This window comes from Papaver somniferum, chromosome 3, assembly GCF_003573695.1.
Source record: "Papaver somniferum cultivar HN1 chromosome 3, ASM357369v1, whole genome shotgun sequence".
Taxonomy (NCBI): Eukaryota; Viridiplantae; Streptophyta; class Magnoliopsida; order Ranunculales; family Papaveraceae; genus Papaver; species Papaver somniferum.
The window spans coordinates 57,021,894-57,032,846 of record NC_039360.1 but is presented as its reverse complement, the minus strand read 5'-3'; the positions used below and the strand labels follow the sequence as shown (position 1 = coordinate 57,032,846).

General features: G+C 39.7%; 2 protein-coding genes across 2 annotated transcripts; both read left to right on the top strand.

The window, feature by feature from the left end:
* The first annotated feature begins 294 nt into the window (after positions 1 to 294).
* Positions 295 to 3,450, top strand: LOC113356220 (probable N-succinyldiaminopimelate aminotransferase DapC). The gene is made up of 2 exons (XM_026599288.1): positions 295 to 632; positions 2,036 to 3,450. The coding sequence occupies exons 1-2, from the start codon at positions 420 to 422 to the stop codon at positions 3,182 to 3,184; spliced, it is 1,362 nt and encodes a 453-aa protein (XP_026455073.1). The 5' UTR covers positions 295 to 419; the 3' UTR covers positions 3,185 to 3,450.
* A 1,536-nt stretch (positions 3,451 to 4,986) lies between these two features.
* On the top strand, positions 4,987 to 8,701 carry LOC113359473 (phosphoribosylaminoimidazole carboxylase, chloroplastic-like). The gene is made up of 2 exons (XM_026603098.1): positions 4,987 to 5,257; positions 6,807 to 8,701. Exons 1-2 carry the CDS (start codon positions 4,987 to 4,989, stop codon positions 8,699 to 8,701), a joined length of 2,166 nt encoding a protein of 721 aa, XP_026458883.1.
* The last annotated feature ends 2,252 nt before the right edge of the window (positions 8,702 to 10,953 follow it).

Genomic DNA, 10,953 nt, shown 5'->3' with positions numbered 1-10,953 from the left:
AAAGTACAAACCTTACCACTCATCCATGGATAGTCAATTTTGAACCTGGACAATAATTCCATATGGATCCATAATAATTAATTTCTCGTAATGCCTTTATAAACCATGTATTTGTGGGCAATCTGCCAGATATGGAAACACTTTAGATCCATGCCACAGGACTCGGTGTGCCACAGTCAGTCGGACTGAATGGCTCCAAATCAACTCGTACAATCTGTGCATCCAGACTCCAGAGTGTATCGATATTCAGGATCTACGACGCTATGTTAGCACATATCTTAAGCGGATAGAGATACATTATACCGTATACTTACCCCGCAGTTACTTGATTCTCCGAACGATTCGGATAGCAGCTTGGAAAGGCCACTAATCTTCACCCTTTCTAAAATTTCTTTCTTAATCCTCTCCTTTAAATTGTGATGCTGGGTTTAGTCAAACCCTCACCAAATTTCAGACATGGGAATGAAATGTTAACACTGAGAACAAGAGCTTTAAACATTTTCACACTACCAACAACAACAACTTTAAACCACAGTTTCAGAAAAAGCAGATTCCCTTCTTTCATGGCTTCCGCAATTTCAACAACTTCAGAAGAACCTACCACTAAGAATGTCGTTCAGCATCCTGTACAGGTAATTCCTTCTTCTTCATTTTTGTATTGCTAACTCTCAGTAATAGCAAGTTTGTGTTTTCTGGAATTGGGTTTTTCGTTATTTTTGATGTTTCATTTTTTAGAAATTTTGATCTGGTTTTTTTTTGGGTATGTTTATGATTGTATATGTTGTTAATATAGTGGTAGGGCTGTTCTTGGATTAGGGATTTTATTTTTAGTTTTATTTTTGTTTTGCATGATTTTGAGTAGTCATTGAAGCTTGTTTATAATGAATAATCTTGAATCCTTGTTAATAAAAACAAAGATGTGGAAATAGGCTTTGTTCTTGTTAAGTAGGAAAATTTTGATTTTGGGAGACTTGTAAATCTGATGCTAAATTTGGATTTGATTTTGGCCTTGACCTCTCATTCTGGAACAGTTTTGGTATCCCTATAGTCTAGTCTCAACCTTGAATTTTAGGGTTTGAAATGAACTGTGGATGCGTGGTTGTGTGGTTTCACTGTAACTGCTCCGAACTCTTGGCTTAAAGAATCAAGCATTGGAAAAAAAAATATTGGCCATGCTAATTGCTAAGCATCCTTAGAGATGGTCCATCTTCTTAGTTTTTATCTATTCTCTTTCTCAAAATTGTTTGTTATTTACAAGCATTTTTAAATTAGAACAAGATGTGCTTTCTAGGCTAGATTGGAGGCGTGTGTACGTCATACACAATTTTATGGGAAGGCCTAAATAAAACAGATATTCAGTGCATTCTTTAGTTATCAGACTATAGCAAACAACAGTCTATCTATAAAACCTTGGCCATTATGTGGAACATGTTAATGTCCAATCTCAGATAGGGTGCTAACTGCTAAGGGAATGGGAGAAAGCTCTCTGTTACTTGTTCTCCTATTTCTGGAATCTTTGGAACCTCAGAGATGCTTATAATAGGAATCCAACTAAGCACCTCTACAGATTGTGGGAAGAGTTGTTCATTGGAGGGGGTAGTATGGTGAAATTGTAATTGTGTTTCAAGGTGATTGTGGCTCTTGTGCAGCTGATGAACCTGTAGATTAAGAATTAGTAGACCACTGACATATCTGCTCCACATAATCCTTATCTATTGTTATGCAGTTAAAAGTTATCTCCTTGCTGCGATGTGTTTCTTAATAGCACTCCAGAAGGTTACTATCTAGGTGCCTCGTACATTTTCACTCCATAAACTATTAAACACTGTAGTTTTATTTTATTGAACTTTTTGATCATTAGATGTTGGCAAAGTATCTAAATCATTAGATGTTGACTTTTATGTTATCTATCAATCAGACAAGCTTCTCATATTTTTAAGGTTTGCATAGAAATGTACCAACGCCATGCTTTTAGATTTGTCCAGGATCGATACATCGTTTTAAACTATTCTCTGTTTTTGCCTTCTTGAAAAAGGTTGCAAAGCGCTTGGAGAAGTTTAAGACTACAATCTTCACCCAAATGAGCATACTTGCGATCAAACATGGAGCGATAAACCTCGGCCAAGGCTTTCCCAACTTTGATGGCCCTGAATTTGTGAAAGACGCTGCAATCCAGGCTATTAAAGAGGGGAAAAACCAATATGCCCGGGGATATGGTGTTCCAGACCTCAACTCTGCAGTGGCTGCCAGGTTCAAGAAAGACTCGGGACTGGTGGTGGACCCTGAAAAGGAAGTCACTATCACTTCAGGATGCACTGAAGCCATTGCTGCCACCATGTTAGGTTTGATAAACCCTGGCGACGAGGTCATCCTTTTTGCCCCTTTTTATGATTCTTACGAAGCCACCCTTTCCATGGCTGGAGCCAATATAAAATCCATTACCCTCCGGCCTCCCAATTTCTCAGTTCCAATTGATGAGTTCAAGTCTATCATCTCAAAGAATACTCGTGCAATACTTCTAAATACACCACACAACCCCACGGGGAAAATGTTCAGCCGAGAGGAATTGGAAACTATTGCATCTCTCTGTATAGAAAATGATGTGTTGGTTTTCTCAGATGAAGTTTATGATAAGTTGGCATTTGAGGAAGATCACATTTCTATAGCTTCACTTCCTGGCATGTACGAGAGGACTGTCACCATGAATTCCCTCGGAAAGACATTTTCTGTAACAGGTTGGAAGATTGGTTGGGCTATAGCTCCACCACATCTGACATGGGGAGTAAGACAGGCACACTCTTACCTCACTTTTGCTACATCAACTCCAATGCAGTTTGCCGCTGCGGAAGCTCTTCGAACTTCGGAAACTTATTATGAAGAAATGAAGAAGGATTACATGCATAAGAAAGAGATATTGGTAGAAGGACTTAAAGATGTAGGTTTTGTGGTGCACCCTTCAAGCGGTACTTACTTTGTCATTGTTGACCATACTCCTTTCGGATTTGAAAATGATGTTGCCTTCTGCGAATATCTGATTAAGGAAGTGGGAGTTGTCGCAATTCCAACGAGTGTATTCTATCTTAATCCAGAGGATGGTAAGAATTTGGTGAGGTTCACATTCTGCAAGGACGAGGATACTCTTAGGGCAGCAGTCGAAAGAATGAAAGCGAAGTTGAAAAAATGAATTCACTCTTTATCTTCAGTCTCAGCATAATGGAGAAATAATATTACTATTAAATTTCCATCTACCCGAAACTGTTTATTTTCTGTCCGGGGAAATTCTCCCTTAGTAGAATGAAAACATTTACGTTGTAAGCCATTTGAATGAGCATTTTGTTGATTGAAATCCCATTAAAGCAGCCGTCCAACCTTTCAAAAGCTGGATGTAGATACACAATTTTAATGCTGTGAAATTTTATTACAAACAGAAAATGCTTGAAGACTGTGAAACTACTTTTTCATAGATTGTTTAGCTTAACTCTATGAGAAAGCAACAGAAGCCATGAAAATTTTGTTTGTCTTATGTTGTTATTTCTTTATTCAGCCTCCGTTAATGAGTATCAGAAGACGACAACAGACTGTTGAGCAGATACAGGCACGTAAACAACACTGACAAGAACAGGTTTGGCTCCGGTTTCGAACTGGCCATTTAATATCAGTTGGCAGTGGCAAGATGCATATATAGAGATATCGTCCAAAATGAAATTGCTGTAGCACCTCTGTGCTATTTTGGCGATGAGATAAGTGTCAAATGGTTAAGCACACATTTGGGAAGGAGTCCACCATTATATAAACAGGTTCATGCCCTTGAGATGAAACAGGATAAAAGATTTGTCCTCAAAGCCAAACTTTCTAGGGTTAGGTGCCCTAAATGTTTCCTTTATAAAGAACATCATCCCCAAACTTGAGACAGATATTCAGCTCGAGAAACATCCGCCGCAGTTTTGGTTTTGGTAATCAAAAATGGACAAGGAGAACGAGAAGATGAACAACCATCAAGAAGAAAAAGGTACTGAAACTCCTAATAACCATCTTTCACTTACTGATAATTCCATGAAAATAACTCAAGTATCATCTTATAGTGGCAGTAGTAAAGTTATAGTTTGTGCTAATAGAAATGGCAAAACCCCAGCTAGTGATAACTACATAATGTGCAATATACTAAGCAGACTTACATCAAAGCACCTCACAAGGTTCAAGGCCGTATGTACACAGTGGAAATCCATGATTGAAACAGATTCCTACCTCATCGATTTACAATATCGATTTAATAAGAGTGGTAAGAAACCAATCTTGTATATCATCTCACCCCTACCACCAAAACCTGATGAACCCGAAAGAGTAGGAGGAACTATTGAGTTCGCAGGTAATCGTCCAATTGAGATTCACAAGTTGGAATTGGATCGCTCCAACTTTGGTATACCTAAGCAGACTGTGGATGGCTTGGTATGCATAACTGGTGGTAAAGAAGCTTTTCTCATTTATAATCCTAGCACTGGAGAAAGAACACCTTGGATCGAGACTCCGAATGTTAATGAGAATATTGGTGGGGAAAGAATTCGAGATGTTCATTGCATTGCATTTGGATATAGTCCAAGAACCAAGGAACACAAAGTCCTGTGCATATCAACTACAAAGAAAAATGGAGTAGGAAGAACCCTGGCTGTCTACTACCCAAGCAGGCCTGGATTCACTGAGGAAGATAGAGTCTTCTGCTTGCATAAACGTGAGGATGGTAAAGAATCCCCATTGTTTGATCATGCTGATGGTTCAGAAGAAGTTGGAGCTGATGAAGAACAAGTATGTGAAGTCTTCACTGTAGGTGAAAATACATGGAGAAGGATCGATGCAGTTCCACCTTACAGTTTACTAAGTAAGGTTTGTTACTTGGGTGAGCTTGGCTAATACAACTTTGAATGCAAATCTGTTTATGTGAGGGGTAAGATATACTGGCGGTTCTGGTATACTCGCGAAGGTGAAGCGTTAATGGTGTTTGATATTCGAACTGAGAAGTTTCTAGTTATTCCCATCCCTGGATATGTCGCTGAAACCCCCTGGAAATATCCACAAACTGTTGAGTTATTGGAGGTTGATGGTCATATAGCTGTATTGAACTTTACGCCAGGTTGCCCCTTTTCGCTGTGGATACTTGATCAAGATGATGGTAGCAATAAGTGGTCATATGAGAAGCTAAGAATTCCTTGTAACTGGAATGGATTTCGAAATCTTTCTATTGAAGCTGTTCCAGGACCTTCAGGTATGAAATGTATCATCCTGAAACTACAGACATCAAAAGATATTTATTTTTTAAGATCGGGACAGAAGTAAGATATTTAATATCCTAACATTCAATAAGATGCATGGACTCAATTATCAGCCCGGTGAGTTGATAGAGGTTCTCGCTCTAGTCGACAGCCTCACACCTGTGTGTACAAAACCCTGCAGCATGTTTTGAAGGAGATACTGGTTCAATGTTGAAGTATAGGTAATTCATATCTTTACAGTGGGTAGTAGAAGGTATCAAGTCACAGATGTGCTGGGGTTCATTTAGAGTCCAAGTATCAGTTTTCATTAGGGAACCAGAAGTATTATTTTGGGTTACTGATGATGATATCACTTTCCTTTGAGGTATCAAGACTATTACTTTCAGTTATGGGGTTTTATTTTGATGTTGTCTCTGTTAATTATGCTCTGGAGTTTAGAGATTATGTTCTGGTGATGGTTTTCATATTGCTATTTTGATCAGTGTAGCTTTTGCTCACATCTCACTAGTTTGGGTGTTCCTTCCAAGCCGAAATATGGATTTAGTTGTTAGTGTATTGGTCATGTTTCTGCTTGTTGCTAGCTTAAAGTTGCTCGAGTCCTGTACTCTCTATCTTTATTTTAGCATGAAAGAGTTGTGTGAACTCGTATATCATTTCCTTTGACTAGATTGTGTGAAATCTTTAATGGAATCCATGTCTTTTGTATTGGTCAAGACCCAAGTTATAATTTGTGATAGGTTTTTATGTTCACTGGTTATAATTCTACATGGTACCAAGATGCACTCATAAGGATTTATGAGGCATCATGTAGTTGTACCTTTTGTTGCTGAGCTTACTTTCCACTTGTCCTGAAAATGTTCTCAGCCCTGATGCCCGATGTCAGGCAATATTGAGCTCCATAGTGCTTGAGGTCTACCCCGTCTGGTATGATTCAAGAGGACAATGAACCCTCTTGTTACACTTGTGATAACTAAACTTGCAACAGTTAGATGAATCACAACCCATTTCATTCACAAGGAAATTCGTAACAGCCGTTATCTCTTGTCAGAAGCCTTCATACAGTAAGGGGATTTCCTGTATGCTGTATGAATGTGATCCTCAAGACCAATTTCTTGCATTACAAATTTTTTAGATGTCCAATCATTTGATAAAAAAAAATGATGCAGTAAAGTGGTCTAGAAACATGATTAATTAGAAATTTATAACATTCCCACACAAAAAATATGCCAAAGCAAAAAACCGATCGGCTGTGAATGTAGAGGCCCGGTAATTTCTTAAAAATTTGATTGCTTATTGCGATTCTTGGGTTAGCTGGAATATAATGTTTCTTCTCTCGACTTGGTTCATATGGAAATATCCGACGACTGTTGGGCAAAACACAGACCCGTGAACGAGTAAAATCAGTTGGCAAGATATATCCAAAAATGAAGTTTCTGTAGCACAACCACCTCAGTCTGCCATTTTACATTGTCCCTGGCTTGGAGACAAGTGTCAAATGGTTAAGCACACATTTGGCAAGGAGTCCACCAAATATATGAACAGGTTCTGACTCAGATCTTCCTATCATAAAGGAGGCGGCCAAGGTGTTGGACATATTTGGTGTGCCTTATGAGGTGCGGATAGTTTCAGCACACCGGACCCCTGAACTGATGAATTTTATGCCAAATGGAGCTTCATCTGTTCAGCTCAAGAACCACATCACGTGTTGTCGATCATCCAAAGAGGATTCATCTAGTTCAGTCAGACAGGACGAGATATCTGTACATGGAGTGTCTAACAAAGTTGTTGGTGTCTTGGGAGGAGGGCAATTGGGTCAGATGTTATGTCAGGCAGCTTCACAGATGGGTATCAAAGTAATGGTTTCGGATCCGCTCGAGAACTGTCCAGCAAGTGCTCTTGCGTACGGCCATGTAGTTGGAAGATTTGATGATAGTGCTGCAGTTGAAGAATTTGCAAAGAGGTGCGGAGTATTGACTTTTGAAATTGAACATGTTGATGTTGCTGCACTAGAAAAGCTTGAGCAAGAAGGGGTAGATTGCCAGCCTAAAGCCTCGACAATTCGAATAATTCAAGATAAATACCTTCAGAAAATACACTTTTCTCAGCACGGGATTCCAATGCCTGAATTTAGGGAGATAAATGACGAAGAAAGTGCAAGGGAAGCTGGGGACTCATTTGGGTATCCTCTTATGATCAAGAGCAAAAGGTTAGCCTATGATGGCCGTGGAAATGCTGTTGCTCATACCAAAGAGGATCTTTCTTCTTGTGTAGCTGCTCTTGGAGGATATGGTCACGGTTTATATGTCGAGAAGTGGGCGCCATTCGTGGCGGAGCTGGCTGTCATTGTTGCAAGGGGAAGGGATGGTTCCCTTTCATGCTATCCTGTGATTGAAACCATTCACAAGGATAACATTTGTCACATAGTCAAGGCACCTGCAGAAATACCATGGAAGATCAAGGAACTTGCTACTGATGTTGCGCAAAGAGCTGTCAGGTCATTAGATGGAGCTGGTGTCTTTGCGGTCGAGTTGTTTCTGACCAAAGATGAGCAGATTTTGCTCAACGAAGTTGCTCCCAGACCTCACAATAGTGGGCATCAAACAATAGAATCTTGCTATACTTCACAATATGAGCAGCATTTACGAGCTGTTCTTGGTCTTCCACTCGGTGACTCTTCAATGAAGATCCCAGCTGCTATCATGTACAATCTACTTGGTGAAGAGGAGGGTGAACAAGGGTTTGCTTTAGCTCATCAACTAATTGGAAGAGCGTTGAATGTTCCCGGAGCTTCTGTTCACTGGTATAACAAGCCAGAAATACGAAAGCAGCGCAAGATGGGTCACATTACAATTGTTGGCCCCTCCATGGTCAATGTGGAAAATAAACTGAAGTCCTTGCTAAGTAAAGAAGATAAAATTTCAGATGGTCTGAGCCAAGCTACTCCTCTTGTTGGAATTATAATGGGTTCTGATTCAGATCTTCCTATCATGAAGGAGGCGGCCAAGGTGTTGGACATATTTGGCGTGCCTTATGAGGTACGAATAGTTTCAGCACACCGGACCCCCGAACTGATGAATGTTTATGCTAAATCAGCTCATAAACGAGGCATTCAAGTTATAATTGCTGGTGCTGGTGGTGCAGCACACTTGCCAGGTATGGTGGCATCAGAAACTCCCCTACCTGTTGTATCTGTTCCTATACGTGGCTCTCGCTCCGTTTTATATATGCTCCAGATTCCAAGAGGTATTCCAACAGCTACCGTTGGAATAAATAACGCAGAAAATGCAGTTTTGCTTGCTTTGAGGACGCTGGCGATTTTATATCCGGATATGCAGGCTAGCATGATCCAATATCAGCAAGACATGACAGATGATGTCTTGAGGAAAGGAGACAAGTTAATGGACCTTGGTTGGAAAGGATATTTAGATTCTAGATAAGCTTATGTGCAAATTGAAGTCTTGAATACTAGTATCATTAGTCTTCATCCGTCAAGCTTTATCTTCCTGCTATGAAATGCAAAAATTACTACTTTCTCGTCTTCTGCCTTTGTAATCATGGTAACTTCGAGTCTTATAAGCATTGTTTTACTGATTGCGCTTTCACCAAGGCCATATATGGTTTGGTATGGGTGTTCATTGCCCTCCCTGTAATGAATTATTCTTAAAATGGGGTCACTCTTGGTTTGGACTTTGGAGATCCTTGGGGTAGCTGGAACCCTCTTGATCTTATTAACCAGATTAGAAAAACAGATGATTCCTTGAGGATTATGCTTTCTTTCTCTGGTTTTCAAGTTTCATTTTAGATGGGCAGGCTGCAACAACATTCTACCAACTTTGGCCTATTCTCGTGAAGGTGCATGATGCAAACACTATCTGGGGACAGGTGTCAACTGATTAAGCACATATGTTGCAAGGAGTCCACCAATATATAAAAAGTCAAAACGGTCACTCGACCGACTAGGCTTTCCATGTCAAAAATTAAAATATCATTATTTTAATATTCTCAAATTATTTGTTGCATGAGCAAAGTTCTTCTTTCTCATTCGAGCAAAATTGAGAATTTCAGTCAAGATCAAACTCTTCTGAAAACCCAAAATACTGCTCAATCTCTCGTCAGAAAATACCAACACTCTCACGACTGAGACACAGACACCATGGTGACACAAGCATGCTTCCTTGACCGACCAAGGCCGTCCCTAAGGCTTGCAATAAGCCGGTCCCACACATATTCATAATTTTGACCTATTTGCTATTAATTGTTCATATTGGGTCAAAACTTTTCCAATCGACTGGGACTCGCTCAATCGACTGTCAGCTGGTCCCACAAACAGCAAGGTCCAGTCACATGCTCTCTTGGTCGGTCCCTCATCTTTCCATAGCTAGGTTTTATTACCTAATGCTCACGTGAGCGCTATTCTAATAAATGATCAACACCAGCATTTGATCATTCTTTCAGCCGGTCAGCAAAGGACCCTGGAGCACGCTCACTCGAGCCCTTGGGCACCACATGGTCGTTCATCATCCCATGCGGTCGGTCCTTCCTTTACTCAGTGACCTATTTTCAGTAATTCATCAATTGACGAACAATTGATCATAAATTAGGGTTTTGAACAAACGCTCCACAAATCATAATTCTGAGCAAGTTCAAACACTAATAATATTATGTTGATCCAACAATCTACATCCAGATTAATTATATAATATTGATCCAGCTACCAATATTTTAAATTAATATTTTATTTGGTCATGCTACCAACAATCATCGAATGAGCAGTACTTACTCAATTGCTCGAATATTGATCCAACTATCAATATTCAGTAATTCACTCAATTGCTCGAATATTGATCCAACCATCAATATTCAGTAATTCACTGAACGAGCTATACTTGCTCATCTGCTCGAATATTTATCCGACTATCAATATTCAGTAATTCATCGAATGAGCAATACTTGCTCAATTGATCGATTCATATACTAATATTCAGTAATTTATCGATCAATTGTTGGAGCTATATTTGCTCAGATTATCAACATTATTCATTCGAAGAACCACGTTCCAGAGTCATGTTCAATTCATGAATCATAGAGCATTCGACTATCATGCTTCACTAAACAAAACCTAGACCCATCGTCTAATCAAGTCAACGACTGAATAATCAAATACACGTATGCTTTTGTAGACTCCACGTTCGTGAGACATCAATCACGTCACATGGGGGATATTAATTAGGGTTTTGGTCTGGAGGCCTACAACACATGTGTTCATCCACGATGAGAAATGTGAGTAAGTCGTGCAAACGGTTGAGGGAGTTAACAAAGTAGTGGGTGGACAATCAACCAACCTCTCACGTACGAGGAACTGGTGAAACCACGATTTCCCACTTTTCCACTCTTTCACTCGAGCAACCGTCACACTTACTGGAGATCAATGTGTCTATTATTCTGGCAATATAAATAAGTCTTTGAATCCATGATTGACAGAAGACAATTTTTCGAGCAATCACTCTCAAGAATTCCATCAATCGATCAGAACTTATTCGAACTCAACAGTTCATAGAAAACTTGCAGAAACCCACAACACATTCACAATCCTTGATCATCATTGATCTCACACAATTCTCAGCTTCCCTCCTACAGATCAACCCTCTTCCCTCTTACCGAATTGACTCTGGAAAAGCCATTGACTTGG

Bases quoted from the DNA above. Each gene is read 5' to 3' on its own strand.
- LOC113356220 (XM_026599288.1), top strand. From the start codon at position 420: ATGCTGGGTTTAGTCAAACCCTCACCAAATTTCAGACATGGGAATGAA. The intron at 633-2,035 runs GTAATTCCTTCT...TTCTTGAAAAAG, and splicing joins TCGTTCAGCATCCTGTACAG to GTTGCAAAGCGCTTGGAGAA.
- LOC113359473 (XM_026603098.1), top strand. From the start codon at position 4,987: ATGGTGTTTGATATTCGAACTGAGAAGTTTCTAGTTATTCCCATCCCT. The intron at 5,258-6,806 runs GTATGAAATGTA...ATATATGAACAG, and splicing joins AGCTGTTCCAGGACCTTCAG to GTTCTGACTCAGATCTTCCT.